Here is a 20,324-nt window from a genome sequence, read left to right as displayed (position 1 = left end):
ATATATACAGAGTCCAGTGTCAAATAAACAGTTCACAATATTACCTTCACCGTTATCTTACAGTAACTTTAAGCGGCCATCCCACAAGTTTAACAGGATACACAATCATAATACACAAAGTAATATAAATAAGACTTGCTGGGATATATGAGTAGGTAAATATAAACCGTTTAAAATAAACATAGGCATTGCATGACATCCGAGGTAATTGCAACATAAATCTACGTAGCAAGTTCGAAAATAAAAACGTTCGCCGCATCTAAAGGGCTCATTTACCATTAACCGTATATAGTATCTCAACATAAACACCCTCGTACAATGCACATATAGAAACTTACGGGTATCTGAACGCACACAAACAAAGATTCCCAGCACAGTATATCGCTATTCCTTCCCCGATACAACTAAACCCACGTTCTAAAAGAAGAAAGAAAAAATATGGTGGGGATAACGTCCAGCTTATGCTTGCCTCAGTCAGATTCCCTATTGGTCACGTATCTCCGGCGAAGTCGTCCAATGAGAGCAGGAATTGGGCGGGACTCGCAGGGTGAGAGCTGAGCTTAACAGGCAGACTAAACGCGCAGCCCTTTAGCACAACTCTGTTTATAGTAGCACTATAGTTTACAGGATATATAAATTTGTTCCTGATAATCTTTTCTCATATTCGTTCTTAACCACTGTCTTGTGACATCACTCCATTATGCACACAAGAAACAAACATGTACTGCTTGAAATCAGGTCTTTATTTGGAATCACATCAAACAGGCTTGCAGAGTATCAATAGTGTATCGCAGGAAACTGCTGAGACACACCAGGGGATCAAAACATGCCTTTCCTGTACTTGTGAATCAGCTCTGACACATCTTCTTTACACACCTTGATCCAGCCGTCCTCCTGCATGTGATACACTGCATGGACAGTGTTGGGGAAAGCGCCCGGCGTTTCCACCCCAACTCCACATTTATGAGACACACACAGGTTACAGTTTTACTTGCAAGGGTACCCACACTCTCTGCAATGCAAACTACAGCAGAATGTGTTACAAAGGGTGGTTCCCCTTGGCTTCTTTATTTATAGTCAATGGGGGGCGCAAGAGAGGGAAGTGAGATTCTTATCTAAGTAGGCAGCTGTTAACCACCTACTTAGAGTACAATAGCTAAGAGTATGTGGCTAGAAGATAAGAAATAACGTATACATATATATTTACACTCATTGCTGATCATACAGAAATGATTAACAACTGTTTCTTCAACCTAACAGACAGACAAACACATCCATACATTTGGCTGACGTCACTGAGGGTCATGTGATACACTGCGTGGACAGACAAACATATCCATATATTTGGTTGAAGTCACTCTGGGTCATGTGACAAGGCCAAATCTTTCAACAGAGACAGACTGCGACAAATCTGATACATACTTCTGCATTTTCACAGCATGCTTAGCTCAGTTAGCATGGGACCATAAAATCAGAGTGATTTTTTTATATATATTTTTACTGCATATTACAAGTACATATTCAATGATGATTAATTAATTATGCTAGACGTTGAATTTTGGATTATAAATATGAACTATATTATTTATTATATTACATATTATATCATATTTCTATCGCTACCCAGGTTCCATGTGTGTGCAGTTTGCATGTTCTCCCTGTATCATCGTTGGGTTTCGTCCGGGTACTCCGGTTTGCTCCCACAGTCCAAAAATGTGCTGAGGCTAATTTGAGTTAACAAATTGCCCATAGGTGTGTGTTTGTGTGTGTGTGTGTGTGAGTGAGTGAATGGTGTGTGAGTGTGCCCTGCGATGGGTTGGTCTCCCAACCTGGGTTGTTCCCTGCCTTGCGCCCTTAGTCTCTGGGATAGACTCCAGACCCCCCACAACTCTGAATACGACAAGTGGTTGCACAAAATGGATGAATGGCTGGGTGATGCTCTATGTTGTCTGTGAATGTATGCACCAACAGATGCACTTGTACCTGCCCAATAAAGTAAATTCTGAACCAGTAGTGTCTAGCAGAGATCTCCAGTATATTGGAACTTTAACACTCTGATTGGCTCGAGATGCTGATTTGTTACTAGCTACAAACCAGACAATCATGTGTTTCAGGGATGGAAACCTGTCTTAGTACTAGATTAATTGCATTTTATGTAATATGTTTGCATATATGTATATTTTAATAATGTAAATTATTATAACTAAATAATCGGCAATGTTCTTATGAAATACATGTATACCAATATAGCTTCCAGCCCTGGAGCCCTGGAGTCCACAGCAACGATCACGCCATGGCGGAACTTAAAAGCCAGCGTAGTGGTGCCATGATTCATATCAATGGACACCCCCCCTTCACTGCTGCAGGATTTCAGAAACGCTGATGGCTACGAAGATAAACACAACGTTCTTATAGAGAATATTTCATCAGTTACTTTCTAATCATCCAACAATTACTAATCAAGTTTATAATTTTTGGTCGGTAATAGGGTAACTCATCCAACACGAAATCCCGTGTCTATAATTAATATATAAAACACAGTATTGTACTCACATCAACTCCCACTGGCACTGCAAATCCTTGAGTTTTGGTCCCGAACGCGAAGTGGCTGGTCCGGTCCACGGGCGGCTTCGGTCCGGTCCCGAACAGCTGTCCATGGATCTCCGACTGAACTCTATAAGCAATAACGTCACATAGGGCCATTCTGCTGGAGTTGATGGTGATCTATAATCTGTAACGAATAATTGGGTATGGATATGTAACATATGTATATGTGTATATGTAACATTATAACTTAATGTTTGATAGAAATATTTTTCTTACACTGACTGACATTATGGCAACCTTAGACGTTTTATTCAGACAGACTAACAGGTGAGCTAACAGCTATATAGCTCATAGTCCTATCCAGCTGATTAAAAAAAATAACTAATGCGAAAGTAGGCTTAAAGTAAGAATTGGTGATTGTGAAAGCTTGTTTTCAGAATTGGTGAATATCTCCTTTCGTGTGGATGTTAGGTGGAATGAGTATTTTTGTACGTCTGCGTAAAATTCTAATTTTGGGTTCAGGGTCACGAACTCGGCAACAAATATTATCTAAGGTCATTACAAGCCTGTTTGTGTCTTCCAGGTCATTCATCTGGTTAGCGTGCAAACGTTACTTAAACTTAGCAGGCCCAGTTGATGAGACCCTGTTTACACGGTTTTAGGAAAAATCTGAAAACTTCGTTTAGTTAAATGTCAGTATAACATTTATTGCTAGTGTTAGTATAAAATCTTTTTCAGATTTAATTTTGATAGTGTTTGAACAAATATGTTTATTTAGATTTGAAGTGTATTTTATCTATGAGGTGAAACATTAAGTGTACTGTATTCCCCCCCCCCCTTTTTTCAGTTTCTTACTTTCATTCATTTCAAATTCAGATTCTCATTTTTGCAGCAGTGTTACTGAGTTTTTAAGTAGCTAAATGTCTCCTATTTCTTTGAACTGTGCCCCATAGGTTTTGTTCCATTCCCTTTGCTGATTCTAGTCATGTTGAGATCAAGCCGCCCATCATCTCCTGCAGGTAACCAGCTATATCACATACATACAATCACATCTTGAGACACAGAATGCACCTGTACCCTGATTTTGAAACTTGTTGCTTGACCTTTATTTCCACCTGATACCCCGTCAAATGATGCATTAAGATTAAGAAATGACTCTATAGGCACCTCCAGTATCATCCAGCACAAATGTTGAATTCCTTTCCTCCTCTATCGCATAGTCTGAAAACTGTATTCCCAGTTTACTTCCACTGATGTGCTATTTCCTACTCTTCAGTGACAGGCCAAGTAAGATACCACACACAGACACACATGTACACACACACACACACACACACACACACACACACAAACAAACACAGATCAATGTATATTCAGAGATTAGTAAATGTACTTTTCTTTTTTTATGTTCACAGACCTGTACCTGGTTCCACTGCCTCCACCTTTGGCTGATCACCTGTTTTCCTTTAACCATCCAAATTGTCATGTAAGGTGACTGTTATTTTCAATGTCTTGCATTTGACACTTGGTCTCCACACACTCGTAAATACGTTGATTCGTTTTTTTATAATTATTGCATAATGCACCATATTACACCATCTACCAATTAATGTTTTAGTTTTAAATTGTAATGTTACACAACCAATGCGTAAAGAAAAGTATCTTGCTATATAGTCTAACTTAAATTTCTCTAAGATGATGCAAAATCTTAATGATGAGGGCTAAGATAAGCGCTACTCCCATGTCAGTCTTGTTTATTGCTATTACTAATGTGTTATCACAGTACTTTTAGAGCTATTAATGCTAATGCTACTGTGACGGTAGCGTATCATCTAGTGAGTCAGTGGTGCCTGTTTGTCACACGTGCAGTAAGCGGTTCTCAGCAAAATCAGATGAATTGGGTAGAATTTATAAATTAAATATATAATTTGGATACATTTTGGATTTTTAAATGTAGAGCGATAACTGTGATGCAGTGTCTGTAACTGTAATGTGTGTGTTTTGCTTTCCTAGTGTCTGTGACTGTAATGTGTGTGTTTTGCTTTCCCAGTGTCTGTAACTGTATTGTGTGTGTTTTGCTTTCCCACTGTCTGTAACTGTAATGTGTGTGTTTTGCTTTCCCACTGTCTGTAACTGTAATGTGTGTGTTTTGCTTTCCCACTGTCTGTAACTGTAATGTGTGTGTGTTGCTTTCCCAGTGTCTGTAACTGTAATGTGTGTGTGTTTTGCTTTCCCAGTGCCCCATTCCCTGCAGTATGTCTGTAGCGGCACGTCAGGGATACCGAACCTCCCAGAGTTTGTAGTTGTAGGGCTGGTGAACGAGGAGCCCTTTGTTCACTATAACAGCAGCAGCCACAGAATGACTCCCCTTCAGGAATGGATGAGAGAGTCTGAAGGGCCTGATTACTGGGACGAACAGAGTAAAATCCTCATGGACACAGAGACGGTGTTTAGAAACAGCATAAAAGTGCTAAAGCCGCATTTTAACCAAGCCGGAGGTAAGTGCTGCATGTTTATGACAGTGACCCTGACAGTGTGACGTGTTTATCTGCTTTAGGGCGACTCTCCACATTTTTACTTATTCCAGCTGTGTGTGTTTAGCTGATGGCTTTATTTACAGTGATTTATTCTAACATGAGAGTAAAAATGATATGATGGAAAAATAAGAATTCTGCTAATGTGCTTCTTGCTACTGTGTGGAAACATGTGTGGGCTGTTGAAAAATATATCAGAAAATAAGTAATAAACTTGGTCATTGAATATTGCAAATGTGACACTGAAATCCTACAGAATACCTGAATAATGAGACAGACCTGCCCTTTCCTGAATTGATACTGTATCCCAGCATAACCCATCCCTCTACATTCTGCTTTTCCATCACTTATACTTTTCTTCCACTGCAGGTAATTTGTGTGTTTTTTTTTTTAATTCTGACCACAGAGAAACTGCACTGAATGTCGCTTTGAATGTTCTCTGCCTGGTTTGCTGTTTTCTTTACTTAATTAGAAATTTGTGCCACAGTACAAATGTTCCAAGAATAAAACTATTGCAGCTGTTCCATGATAAAACAATGACAGAAATCAGAATGTTCACTGTGATTTATCTGTGACCTCTGGTCTATAAGTCATATTTTTATAATGAATACATGAACAGAGGAGGCAGTTAGAATTATTGATGCATGTTATTGTCCCCAGTCAAGGCTTAACTAGGCTGTAGGCAGGCTCAGCCCTGTGGGGGGTCCAGGGGATGCCTGGCCGCCCAATCACAAGCTTGGACCATCAAGGTGGGGCTAATAAGAACATAAGAACATAAGAACTATACAAACGAGAGGAGGCCATTCGGCCCATCAAGCTCGCTTGGGGAGAACTAAACTAATAGCTCAGAGTCGTTAAAATCTTATCTAGCTTGGATTTAAAGGAACCCAAGGATTCAGCTTGCACTACATTATCAGGAAGACTATTCCATACTCTGACTACACGCTGTGTAAAGAAGTGCTTCCTTAAATCCAGCTTGAAGTGTTCTCCCGCTAATTTCCACCTATGGCCACGAGTTCGTGTATTTAAACTAATGCTGAAGTAACTATTTGCTTGAACAGCATCCAAACCTGTTAGAATCTTATATACCTGGATCATGTCCCCCCTCAGTCTCCTTTGCTTGAGACTGAACAGATTTAGCTCAAGTAACCGTTCCTCGTATGACATTCCTCTAAGACCAGGAATCATTTTTGTGGCCCTACGCTGCACCTTTTCTAAGGCCACAATGTCCTTTTTAAGATATGGTGACCAAACCTGCACACAATATTCTAGGTGAGGTCTCACCAAGGAATTGTATAATCTTAGCATTACCTCCCTTGACTTAAACTCCACACACCTGGAGATATACCCCAACATCCTATTGGCCTTTTTTATTGCTTCCCCACACTGGCGAGAATGGGACATGGAAGCATCAACATACACACCAAGGTCTTTCTCATGATCAGCTACCTTTATTTCAGTGACACCCAAGAAATACCTGTACTTTATATTTCTGCTCCCTAGATGGAGTACCTTACATTTATCGATGTTAAATTTCATCTGCCAGGTATCGGCCCAGTCACTAATTAAATCAAGATCCCGCTGTAGCTGCTGAGCCACTAATTCAGTATCTGCTACACCACCCACCTTGGTGTCATCTGCAAATTTCACCAGTTTACTGTATATATTGGTATCCATATCATTTATGTAAATTAGGAACAATAGTGGTCCTAAAATCGAACCCTGCGGTACCCCACTATGAACGCAAGCCCACTTTGACATTGTGCCTCTTATAACTACTCGCTGTTTCCTATCTGTTAACCAGTTATCAATCCAGGTCGCTACGGTACCTAAAATACCTGTCGCTTTGAGTTTAAGTAGGAGCCTCTTGTGGGGGGCAACATCAAAAGCCTTTTGGAAATCTAAGTAGATGACATCATAGGCCTTCTTATCATCAACTTCCTGAGTAGCTTCCTCAAAAAACTCCAACAGATTTGTTAAACAGGATCTACCTCTCCTAAATCCATGCTGGCTATCCCGCAAAATGTTATTAGAGTCCAGGTAATCTACCATTTTCTCTTTGATTATAGCCTCCATAACTTTACCAGTTATACAAGTTAGACTGATTGGCCTATAGTTAGACAAATTACTTCTATCCCCTTTTTTAAAAATAGGCGTTATGAAGGCGTGCTTCCAATCAGAAGGTACCACACCTTCAGATAAGGATTTTTGAAACAGTAAAGTTAAGGGTCGGCAAATAATATCCCTCATCTCTTTTAACACTATAGGTAAGATGCCATCAGGACCCTGTGATTTATTTATTTTGAGCTTAGCTAGGCTTTGCAAAACATCTGCTTCAGTTATATATATATTAGCTATAGACAATGCTGGATAGGTAATAACTGGTAAATTACTAAGGTCCTCCAATCCTAATCCTAATGGCAACCAATCGTAGAATGTTTTGGCTGCTGCAAATAGGAAGGAAGTAATCCAATGTTTTTATTCTGGACTTTTTGAATTCTGCTCATCTCAGTGTCAGGGAAACACCAGCAGGGGTCAGTAGACTCAGCATCCCTGTTGTGTAGCACCAGAGGTAGAATCCTAACTTTATAAAATCTCCCAGTATTTCTGCATCACACACAGCATGCAAATTCACACCAGTGAAAGCATTTAGGGGTCTGTCCCCCCCATGTAAATGTAGGAATTCCCCACCCGGGGATCAGCTGCCATTGACACACTGTGAGGACGTCGTCATTCTGAGGAGGCATCAGGAGCCTCTGTCCTTTATACCCAGAGCTTATAGACTGACACTGTAGCTCTGAGGTACATGGGGGGTCATTTATTCTCTAAGGAAGCTGTGGATTCTGCTCAGTGTCACCTCAGCTGCTTCAGTGCAGTTTCTCCCTCTGGACGTGTAGCAGATCTGGCTTAAAATGGATGAGAGAGGGATATAGGGCTCTTGAAGGAACAAACAGGCACGCTTAGGTTCACTCAAAAAAACACTTTAAAACAAGTGATACAAGATAATCTCGCATTAAAATCAATATCAATATATCAATCGAAACAATGCAAAATAACCTGGTACCACAACAGATATGGAATAGCATGAATCATACGAATATATATATAGATAAAAAAAGCAACAATAAAAATATAGATAATGCAAACTATTATCACAAGCGGTGATAATTCCCATGATCAATTGGACGCAAAAGCAGCTGCAAAACTATTTACACTCGAACGTGCCCCCATCACCCACCTTCACACACGGACTGGGGAGCCCTTTTCAGTCCTGGCAGGAGACCAACACGTGAGTCCTGAGAAATGCCGGGCGATGCATGCTTTATCCCATGGCTGAGTTCCGGTCAGTACTGAGTTTTCCCCGTCCTTTATACTAAATTGGGTGCTGCCTGTGGGCAGGGGGCGTGCTGGCCAGGCTCACCCCTTCCCCTCCGGGCAAGGTGTTATCCAATTCCCCCTTTTGTCCGAGTGTTGCTGCTTGTGATAACATAGTACAATAGGCGTCCTGGCGTCAGGTGTCTTTGCGCAACGCTTCCCTGTCCCCCCTAAAGGCAATTTAAGGTGCCGTATACCGACCCTCTCCTGTCTCCCGAAACCAAGATAAGCATTCTGAATGCCGATCTAATGGCTCAGATAAGCATCCTGGTTTCTTTTAAGATCCGAAGTTATTTACGGCGAAATAGGTTTTATGGTATGGAGATCGGTAGAGGACAACATGTTCGTGCAGTTCGGCAACACTTGGGGTGAATCATGGACGATTGATCCGAATTCAGGACGATGAGTGCCCACCCGATCAGAATTAATCCACCATTACGAATATTACAGTAAAAGGATTAATTCCATACCACGTGGTCGACGTAATCGTCCGTGAATTCATCCTAATACAAGATCGCAGTGACGGGTGAGACCAGTGAGTTTATTGCTTCCCAGAATTCAGCCCCACTTTCCATCCAACCAGTGAACACAAGAGGCTGCACTGGGCTCCTGCAGGGGTTTATTCAGCTTGGCATGTAACTGCATGCTGTCAGGCAGTCTGGGTCCACAGGAGTTCTCAGCCAGTCATGTAGACGCACTTCTGGACTGTGAGACACCTGATTGCTCTGCAGACATCAGCCCGGAGCTGCTGGTCACGCCTCTCTGTCAGCTGTAGGTTCACACTCTGTTTCGCTGACGGAGGGGAGGGATTCTGGCCAGAGGGGGGCACAGTGTCCAGTGTGTCAGCTGCACTGAGCAGCCAATCCCCATTCAGCCACACTGGTCACATGACCATCACACAGATATGCAGGTGAATAGTTACTAGCCAACTGTTTGATTAGTAATAGTCAGTCTGGCACAGTGACTGTGTGAGCAGGGAATGACTTCTGGTCCCTGCAGGGAGGAGATCAGACTGTGAGGAAGTGCAGCTTCAGCCCACAGGATGATAGTTACTGTGAGGTTAGACAGCATCACTGACAGTGAAATCAGTTCCAGTCACACTGACTGTAAAATCAGCCTCCTCTTCTGAATATGATCCTAGGTCAGTTCTCTTCTTCCTCTGTGAATCACAGCTGCTAGACAGCATCACTGTCACACACTCACACACAGACATACTGACAGACAGATTCACACACACAGTGTGCACCGGGAATCGTGTGTCTCAGACATAGAGAGGTTTTACTTCTGATGGCACACAGCAGGCCTGTGTGTTTCTTCTGTGGGATATAATCACCTCGGCAGGCCTGTGAGTTTCTCCTGTGGGTTATAATCACCTCAGCAGGCCTGTGTGTTTCTCCTGTGGGTTATAATCACCTCAGCAGGCCTGTGTGTTTCTCCTGTGGGTTATAATCACCTCAGCAGGCCTGTGTGTTTCTCCTGTGGGTTATAATCCCCAGCAGCCCGACCTGCGCTGGCCGCCCTTGTACGTCGCTTTGGGCTGAAGCACCTCATACATAAATGTAAAAGTGTTTTTTAATCCACACCAAGTGAAAGACTAACAGAACCTTCTAGTAACTGATTCACTGCGGAGTTTCCGTTTGGATCTCTGGTGCTCAGAGTCTACCGCTTTTATCCAGTAAAGCGAATGATGACAGATCTTAGGGTCAAAATGATCTCAGCCTCTTCGCAAACTTTAAATGTGTAAGACGCCTGTATCACTGGCTTCGAGCTCAGGTGTGGACTGTGATCCAGCTAGTGGGTCAGTTTGGACATCAGAACAGGCTTTGTAGGACTCACTAGGTAAACTGTGTGTGAGTCTAAGTCGCTTCAGCAGGGGAATCTGAGACTGTTTGTTAATCTTTTTTATTTGTTAAATGAGGCCCAGCTGCTTTAATACAAAACAAAGTGTTTATAAACAGTCACTTAATTTAGTACACTTAAATCCTCAGCCTAGTGTGGTGTCTGTGTGTATGTGTGTGTCTGTGTGTGTGTGTGTGTGTGTGTGTGTGTGGTGTCTGTGTGTGTGTGTGTGTGTGTGTGTGTGTCAGAGAGTTGGATGAGGGACAAGTGGGGGGGGTTGCTGGCTTGGCTTTGGTGGTATTACTGTAATACTGTGTACTGCGGTATTTTCATTAGAAAATACCCCTCCCATTCACCAAATATTCTCCCCTCCCACTCAGCACATATTATTGGGAAATACATGATTCTTTATCAGCTTTGTCTATGATGAATGGGGGGGGGGGGGGGAGCTGGCTAGGCTTGGGAAATATTGTCACATATTTCTTTCTTCTCAGCCAATCAGGACTCAGGAGCCCCTCATGTAGATCCTCAGATTCAGTCTTTATTGCAACATCACAGTTACAGCCGAGGCTGGACACCCAGCAGTCTGTGTCTAACGCCAGTTCATGCTCATCTGTTATACATGTTCTTACACCTTATCAGACACGTCGTCCTCCAGCGCGTCTCTTCCTTTCCCGATCGCCAGCCAGACCCCGGTGGTTTGTGCTCCCATGTCCAATAACTTCCTTCCTTTTCTCTTGAGGATGGATGTTTGTGGCTCAGCTGTCCTTGGAGTGAGGGCCGGTCCAAGGCCCAGAAACACGCTCATCTGATTAATACCATGTGAATTTCTAAAGAGCTCATGTTCTGTTACAGGCCACACTGACTTACTGTTCTAAGGTTACATTCTCTCTGTGTGTTACATAGCTTTACATTCCATAGTATTACGGTAATACTGTATACCGCAATATTTTCATTAAAATGTTCCTCACCCTCCCCTCACCTCCAGCAAATTTTATTTGGAAATGTCGGAATAGTGTTCTTTTTCAAAATACCGTACACGGCCGTGTAATGTCTTGGCAGTACGCCAGTAGGCTGTTATGTCAGATCCCACCCAAGCCGAGTGCTGCCTTCCAGGGGGTCTCGGGGTGCCGGAGGTAAAATGTGCTGCTGTCAGTTTGCGGGAGATTCCAGTAACTTCTGGGAGAGCTGGGGTGTCTGATTTTTACTGTTTTTCAACTCGTGTGTGAACTTAATGTCACAGTTAAAAAGGCCTGAAAGCTGCAGTGTACATGCAGGATGCTGAGAGTGAGGAGCTGCTGACAGGCCTGTTTGAAATGCTGTGAAAATGACGCCCAGAGGATGAAACTGTATCAAACTTGCCTGCTAATTCTCTCCTCTTTCTGTTCAGGTATTCATACATATCAGAACATATATGGCTGTGAGTGGGAGGATGAAACTGGGGCCACAGGTGCTTTTCATCAATATGGCTATGATGGGAGTGACTTCATTACGTTTGACTTGAAGACCATGAGATTTGTGGCTCCAGTGCAGCAGGTGGTTCCCACTAAACTGAAGTGGGACAGTGACAGAGCTTAGTTAAATGATTTAAAATACTACTTTACCCAGAAATGCTTTGAGTGGATGAAGAAGTATGTGAGCTACGGGAAGAGCACACTGGAGAGGACAGGTACAGTACAGCAGGTCTGGGACTGGGGCTGTCCTGCTTAGCAGATACACTGAGTGTCAGGCTGTAACACACTGGAGAGGACAACAGGACCTAAAGCCTAGTTCATCCTTCACTTTTGTTGTGTTCTTACAGTTCACACACTTTTGCATACATGCTACATTTCTTCATGTGTGCAGATGGTCATGATCAGCACATGCATACAGCAGTGATTTTCCAGCAGACTGACAGATTCCACCTACTGGAAACACTTAGTAATCAATTCCTTCCACATGCGCAATCGACGCACATAAACGTACCAAAATTCCGCTACACCTGCAATCTGGGCTGTATGCTCAGTCTGTGCCGACACCCCCGCTGAAAGTGAAGTTTGAATCCATCCACAGCAGCACCCAGCCCACATTACAGCGTGTGAGGGGGGGGGGGTGAAGTCAGGGCATGACTGCAGGCATTCAGTTCAGCTTGTACTCATTCCCAGGCATTATGTATCCTCACAGACCATGATGCCTGAACCCACACACAATTTAAATTTTTTTAAATCCTAATCTTTAGCCCCCCCCCCCCGTGATGTTTAAGCTCCTCTCATCTCCTGCTCCCCCTCCCATCACCCCCCCGCCCCCCCATGTGCTTCTGTCTGCCGTCCCACCTGGACTGATTCTCATAATCAGCAGTATTTGATGGTATTAGATTCCTGGCAGAAATACTAAGAAATACAGCTGGGGGGCACAGCTCTCTCTGTCCTGATGCAGGCTTATAGCTAAAATGTGTAGAATATTAATCACATTGTGTATTTACAGGAGATATTGCTGGTGATGAAGTGTAACGTTTCATTTATGGATGTTTTTGTCTTTCTCCCCAAGTCCGCCCTGAGGTGTCTCTGCTGCAGAAGGACCCCTCCTCTCCTGTCACCTGCCACGCAACCGGCTTCTTCCCCAAAGGGATCATGGTGACCTGGCAGAAAGATGGAGTGGACATGCACAGTGATGTGGAGGTGGGGGAGACCCTGCCAAACGGGGACGGAACATTCCAGATCTCCTCACAACTCGCGGTGAATCCTGAGGACTGGAAGAGGAACAGCTACAGCTGTGTCGTGCTGCACAAGAGCCTCCAGGATGACATTGCTGTGCTGCTGGAGGAGAAGAACATAAGGACCAATCAGGGTAAGAGGAGCAGCGAAACAGTAATGAGAGAGAGCAGCTAATGGGCGTCACTGTCAGGGGTGAACATGGTGCTTTAACCTTATTTTAGGAGGCGTTTCCTGGGGCATCATCGTCAGCTGTGTGGCTGCTGCTCTGGTTCTCGTTGCTGTTGTCACTGGGGTCGTGTTGTGGAGGAGGAGCAGGACAGGTAACAGAAAAGCCGGCAGACACAGAGAACAATGGCGTCCACGCTGAAACACCAGTGACGTTTCAAAGCATGTAACTGCACACAGTCATTATACTGGGGCCTCTGACACCTGAATGATGCACAGAGTCTGAGTGCCTGTGTCTGACTCTGTGTCCCTCTGTGTTTCAGGCTATGGGAGAGCCGGCAGTGAGTATTGTTACCCTGTATTGTTGTTGCCAAGACTGAATATGTGTATAAAGAGCATTTAAATTTAAAATTGATTTGTGGAAATATCACCTTGAATAAATTGCCTGCAGTCCTTTAGTATGTATGTATAGAATATAACCAAACCCTGTGACTTTATCTTTGGGTTTTTCACTGTAGCGTTTGACACTGATTCTGAGAACTCCAGCCAACAGAAACCAAAAGCATTAGTTCACCCTCCATGATGTCACAGTAAGTCCTGTTATCATGGAACATACCTTCTGAGAGGTTATTTACACTGTTGGGGGCACATTAATTTTAAAATTTTTATTATTCCTTGTTGCCATATAAGCCATGTATGTGCTGTAGTTCATAAGAATGTCAGAGATGGTCCTTGGTGAAAAAGAAGCTTTGTGTGATTTTTATCAGCACTGATTTTTCAGTCTACTTTTGAATCTCTGTTCTGCCCAAACACATATTACCCAGTTAAGCCAAACGCCTGGTTATTCCGGATCTGACCCCCAGACCCAGGCGGCTCTGTGTGGCTCTGGGGCTTCACTGCACAGAATGTGGTCTCTGGCTCCCTCACATGGACACAGCTGATAGTGTCACTTGTCATTTGTCTTTGAAGCTGCAATGACAGCAGAGCTGATGCTTGTAGATACAGGCTGGACTTCAGCTGTGAATCCATACAATAGAATGTTTTTGAAACGTTAACTTTTAGTAAATGTAAATGTCATTAAGAAACATTAATAATCAGTTTTGTATATAATTGGATGTTTATGTGATGTCGTCATATTTAAAGTGTGCGATTTTCGGTTTATTAAATCCAGACCTATGTTACGTTTACAGAACATCTGCACTTTATATAACATAAGTTCACCTAGAGAATCTGTATGCATGAGTTTGTTTACTGGCTTTGTCTGATTTGCTCTCCAGCTGCATTCAGGACGTCTTCTTCTAATTTATGTATGGTTTTGGTTTCAGGTTCATCTCCTTCTCTGCCAGAAAGCGACCGAGACAAGATGAGATGAATGTGCAGACCTGAACCCCCCCCCCCCCCAAACACACACACACAATACAATATATTGTCTATTCTTTACTAAGCTTTTAGCAGCTTTACAATCAGAAACAGTCATGAGATTCAATCTATGAGGAGCAGAAAAAATGTAATCAGAAAATGAATCACTGACTGATGGTCAAGAAGGATCATTAATGCAGGTTTATTTCTCTCTCTGTAATTTTACTGTATTAGCAGTTAAAGCTCCACTGTCTTATAGTTGCTCTGCTCTGTCACTGTCTGGCACTGCAGTAACGAGCACCAAGGATAAAGCAACAGCAACCAGAAAGATGGGCAATGAAACGATGAATGTGGCTGATAAATGTATGAAACAGTGTAACAGATCATCAGGATACATGTGAACTTTGGCTGAAGGTTTATTATTGCAGGAACCATTATTAATGACCTGATATAACTTCTGAGTTACATAGTTACAGACTGGTGAGGGTTAAGTAATGTACAACATGACTTTGTAGTGGTTTAATATGGAATATTGAACATGGTCAATTATGAAATTACCATGCACCTAAGATGGTGTGTGGTTCTCTAGGTTGGACATTAATACCCAGATGGTTGCCAGTTTCAATCCCATGTCACACAGTGATGCACTCGGGTTCTTCAGCAAGGCCCTTTACCATCACGGCTCCAGGGACAGTGTGACCCTGCGCTCTGATCCTTCATTCTGCTTCACTTTGTGTAGACATGTTTGTAAATAGATAAATGTACATATCAAATGACAGAATGTGGTTTAATTCTGTAATGATGAATCGATTAACTGTCATTTGGATAAAGTCTACTGAATAAAAAACTAAGCTAAATAATTCCGGAATTTTGATAAACAAAAACAGAAATTTGTATCACATTGTATGTAAATATTCCGTCTGAACTGGGATAATAAAGATGATGCATAGAAACAAAGGTGTTTTTGGATTTTGTTGAAATATGTAGCTAGATGAGCCGGAAATAATTTAATACCTTAATTTCTTTAAATCGGTTTACTATCTGTCTCAGTCCCGATGATTTTTGTTAAATGTTTTTTTATTCATGTAATTAGATAAATTGATCCATCCAAACCATCCTTAGTGTGTGAGTGTAACTTAGCAATGAACCAGCATCCCATCCAGGGTGCTCTGTGCCCCGGTGCATGCTGGGATATTCAGCCGGATCCCTGTGACCCTGTACTAATAAGCAGATATGGATGGAAGGAAAAATACTGACAAGCTGGGATTTAGTGACAATATAGACTGAAAGACATTCAGTTGTGCTTAAAAGGTTGTTTCTAACTCTTGAATATCAGACCTTTATATATATTTATTTTAGCATGCAGGTATAGTGTTTAATAGAAATTTGGAAAATTATATTTTCTTATAAATGCCCATCAGTTTTAGCCTGTGTTGCATGACACCATTTATCAGACAGAGGACATGTGACCACAGGGGAATTCCCACAGCAGAAGCCTGTTCAGCTTCAATCTGCCTGGTGACAGATGACAACACAATATTAAATTATGCAGCTGGCCGGGGTGGAAATAAATGAGTGTCGGCTGATGTTTGTCACAGAGGCATATAAATACACATCTGATTTTCTTTGAATAATTTTGATTTGTGTTTAGCTGTGAGTGAAGTCAGATTGTGGGATAATTGACTTCCAGTGTTATTTGCTATATATGATTTACTGACCTGTACTTAAGTACTACACTGTTTTATTTGACTTCACATCCTCATCTCGTAAAAATACCAGCATTTCTATTCGCTGCCCTGAGTATCATTCCTTGATCTTGGGCCTGCATGTTTAAAGCCTCATCACAAATAACAGTGATTAAATAATTAGCTATTTCAGACTGTGAGAATAACTAGGAAATAAAAAAAATATATAAAGTAAATTCAAAATAAGTTTTCAGAATATGTCTTGTAAATCTGGAAATCTCTTTAAAAAGCATCCAGTTCCTCCAGGTGATTGAATCCTAACCTTCATCCCAAACACCTCCTGCATGTTCCTGGACTCCTGGCAGAGACCTCACACCATGATGGAAAAGGCGGGTTTTGTGACTGACCAGGTCTGGGATCCCAGCCAGCTGCCGCTCCTCTGACCTGCCTCACCACGTCAGCCTGCTGAAGCAGTGGTTCGAAGTTCTTGAGGGGGGGGTTAGTGATGATGATGATGATGATGATGATGAGGATGAGGATGTAATGCCCCAATTCAATCCCTATAAATTGTGCAGGCAGACAGCAACAGCGGGGTCCTCACAGTCGGCCCAGAAACCTCCTGTAAGGAATGATAACAGGAAACAGCTGGGGGTCACTGACTGCCCCACTGTCTTCCCTGGCAGAGCTGAAACCCTGAGGGTCCAGGGTAAGCCAGCAGTCTGTGCTCCCTCTTCCCCTGGGGGGTGATCGACCTGAGACACCCCTGCATCCTGTGCCACACCCCTAGCACCAAAAGACCCGGAACCCCCCCCCCCCCACCTGGGGACAGAAGCACACTACCCTGAACCTGCAACCTCAGCCCCTTCATCACCTGAATAAAGCCCACCCCTCTCGGGGTATTTTTTGCCCCCACATCTCTCACGCATCCTTTCCCACCACATTATGTTACCAAATTAACTTTCTGCATAAAGCAGAGCAGCTGTGGAGTCGACACTAGCACTGAAGTTTTCATGCAACCTGCTGTGTGAAATTAGAAGGACCTGCGCCAAAGGACTGGTAAGTTTATAATTTAATGTCCTTCAGTTTAACTGATCATTGCTTTTGTAAATTCAAGAAAACACAGCTATCTTCCATCCACCCCTCCTTCCATCCATCCATCCATCCATCCATTCTCTGCCATTCATCCACGTCCAGGTCACGGGGGCAGCCGTCAAAGCAGGGAATACCAAGGTCTGCCCCAGGGCCTCCTCGTGATTGGACATGTCTGAAACACCTCCCCAGAGAAGCGTCTAGGAGGCATCTGAGATAGAAACCTGAATCCCCTCTACTGGCTGCTTTCGATGCAGATGTGATAATAACATTAAACAAACCGTGTATTTAAAATACACCCGCGGAAAAAATTAAGAGACTACAACACATTTTTTTATTTCACTAATTTCTCAGTTTATATGTGTCCGTCTATGGATGATATATATACTTTATTTGCAAACTGCAGCCTGGTTCGTCTGTTTCATTGCTGAAGGGCTTCACCTTGTTTCTTGTGTTCTGCTGTCTTAGGAATTTTGAACCTGGAAGCAACCTACTGCTCTATTACCAGCAGAATCACGATTAAACACGATTTAAAAAGCAGATTTGTTTAAAAATATAGAGCAGTCTCTTAATTTTTTCCACAGCTGTATATGGAATATAAATACAAAAGTATATTTAAAAATTACATTAAAGATGGTTTTCAGAAGATTCAGGATTCAGGTGTTTATTGTCATTCCTACATATCAACACACTGTACAACATAATTGTGATGCCCGGCTCGTCCGCTCCTCGTGTGTGCCACGCCCCCCTGATTACCCATGTGTACTTTCCTGATCATCTCCATCTGTGTCCGTTTACTTTGATTAGTCCCGTCCTATTTATGTCCTGGTCTTACTTGTTCCCCTCCCGGAGGAGCCGATCAGTCTGGGCTCCTGCTCACTCGCTAACCCTTGGCTTCTCGCAGAGGGCGAGGAGGAGGAGCTCATCCGGGGCTGCTATCCAGAACCGCTCCGTCTGGGAGCCTGCTCCTTGGCTAGGCTCTGGGCTCCCAGTGATGACAAGGAGGAGGAGCCCTTCTCGTTCCCGGACCTGGCGCCAGTTCCCCCAGAGCAGTTACCGCCCCTAGATCGGTACTATTACCGGCCCGAAAGACTGGGCCATTGGGGAGATATCACCGCCTCCACCGGCGACCCCCACTCCTGAGCAACCGTCGCTGCTGGTGCCTGCGCAGTTCGAGCAGCTGCCACCACTGCCGCCTGCGCTACCCGCGCAGCCCCCTCCTCTGCTACCTGCGCAGCCGGAACAGCCATCTCCGCTGTCCGACGAGTCTGCGCAGCTTCCTCTGCCTGCGGCTCCTGCACCAGTCCAGCCGCCAGTGTTAACGGCTCCAGCGCCGGTGCAGCCGCTTCTGCCTGCGGCCCCGGCGCCAATCCACCGCCACTGCCGACGACTCCAGCACTCGAGCAGCCACTTCTGCCTGCGGCCCCTGCAGACGAGTTGTCGCCTCTGCCGAGGCGCTCCCTATGCCTGCAGCTCCCGCGCCCACGCCCGAGGCGCTCCTTCCGCCTCCTGTGACTGTGGCCCATGGGGTCCTTGTTCCTGGCCCCACTCTAGTCCCTTCTACCCCGGTGACTCCTGTCCCTGTGTCAGGAGAAAGCGCCGTAGCTTTCACTCCTACAATCTAGTTATGTTGGAGAAAGCGCCGTAGCTTTCACTCCTACAATCTCCTGTGTGAGGAAGCGCCGCAGCTTACTACTCACACACTTCCACTTTTAGGACCCAGGAATAACGAGACAGCACACGTCTTTCTGTTTTACTTGCGCAAGGGTGCCCACTTCAGGTGCAACAGACAGTATCTGCGCCTCTGTTGAGTGTCACCTAGGACAGTCCCTTGGCTTCTTTATTTATAGGGTAGGGGAGGGGTACATGGGTGTGGTCTTGAGGAAGTTAATGCTATGTAAGGTCTTCTTGCAACAGGGTTAACACCCTGACCCCTCTCCAGTCCCTTCTGCCCCAGTCCCCGAGGAGGTCCCGGAGGACCTCACCGTCGCTCCTCCCTCCTCAGAGGTGGAGGAGCTCAAATGGGACCCCTCGGGGACCCTCTTAGTGACTCCTCGGCCCTCACCCCGGCGAACTCAACCCCGACCAAGGGTCTATATGTCTGTGTCCCACAAGGGGAGAGGACACAGACGCAGGGCTGGGGCCCCTCCCACCCTGCCCCCTGGCTCGCCCTCCCTCGCCTGCGCTGGGGCTCGGTTAGCTCCTGCAGGTCCTGGCCGTCCAGGTCGGCTGTCGCCTGCGGGTCCCCCTTCACGACCTCGTCGCCCTGCCTCGCTCCCTCCACTGGTTCCTCGGCGGTCGCCTGCGGGTCCCCCGAGGGCGGCTCCTCCGTCATCTGCGGTTCCCCCCGCTCTAGCGCGTCGGAGGACGTCGCCGCCTGCTGCGGCTCCCCCCCTCTCCTTGCCCTCGCCAGTGTCCCCTCCAGCTCCTTCGTCTCCTTCCCTGGTCTCCCCTCCGGCTCCCTTCTCAGTCCCTCTGTCTGTCCCTCGCCCTGCCTCCTCGGCAGTTCCGAGGTCCCCTCCGGCTCTGGCCTCCCAGCCACCTGCGGCCCCTCCAGCTGCCTCCTGTCGCCCGCTGGGGCTCCCTCGGACTCCCCCTTTTTCCCCCTCCTTCTCGCCCTATCCTCCTGTCTGCGCTCCTCGTCCTTTCGTTCCGCCCTTTTCTGCTCCTTGTCCTCCAGTGTTCCCTCCATGCACTCCCAGTCCTTTTGTTCCGCCCGTCCCTTCCGTTCCATCCTTCCTGATCTGTCTTTCCGCCTTCCCGGTTCTGTGTCAGCTCTTGTCCTACGTCCTGTCTCTAGCTCTGTTTTGTACCTCGTGGTTATGTGCCCGTTCCTGTCGTCCGATCGGTTTCCCCCGATTAAACCCAAAGTTTTACCCTGATTTCCACCTGCCTTGCTCGTTCCTGACCCGCCTACCCGCACGATCGCTCCCCTGCCAAGAGTGATCGTGACAATAATGAAACAAAATATGTTTCTCTGGCCCCAATTAACAGCACAAAAAGTAGAAGATATAACAAGTAAATTAGAATGGAATTTT

At 44.7% G+C, this 20,324-nt stretch overlaps 1 protein-coding gene across 2 annotated transcripts in view; it reads right to left on the bottom strand.

The window, feature by feature from the left end:
* Window positions 1-755: 755 nt before the first annotated feature.
* Window positions 756-20,324, bottom strand: part of psmb8a (proteasome 20S subunit beta 8A) — a 76,140-nt gene continuing 56,571 nt past the window's right edge. Inside the window, exon 7 of one of the 2 annotated variants that reach the window (XM_048994252.1) lies at window positions 756-818. Coding sequence is in view for 1 of the 2 variants with exons in the window: in XM_048994254.1 (XP_048850211.1) it covers window positions 820-908 (89 nt within the window). In the remaining variant the exon portion in view is untranslated. Of the gene's footprint in view, window positions 909-20,324 lie in introns of both variants that reach the window. The other variant, XM_048994254.1, reaches the window with a different exon arrangement.

The sequence above is a fragment of the Brienomyrus brachyistius genome, chromosome 23 (genome assembly GCF_023856365.1).
Source record: "Brienomyrus brachyistius isolate T26 chromosome 23, BBRACH_0.4, whole genome shotgun sequence".
In the NCBI taxonomy this organism is placed as follows: Eukaryota; Metazoa; Chordata; class Actinopteri; order Osteoglossiformes; family Mormyridae; genus Brienomyrus; species Brienomyrus brachyistius.
The sequence above is the reverse complement of the archived record's forward strand: the minus strand, read 5'-3'. Positions and strand labels throughout refer to the sequence as shown.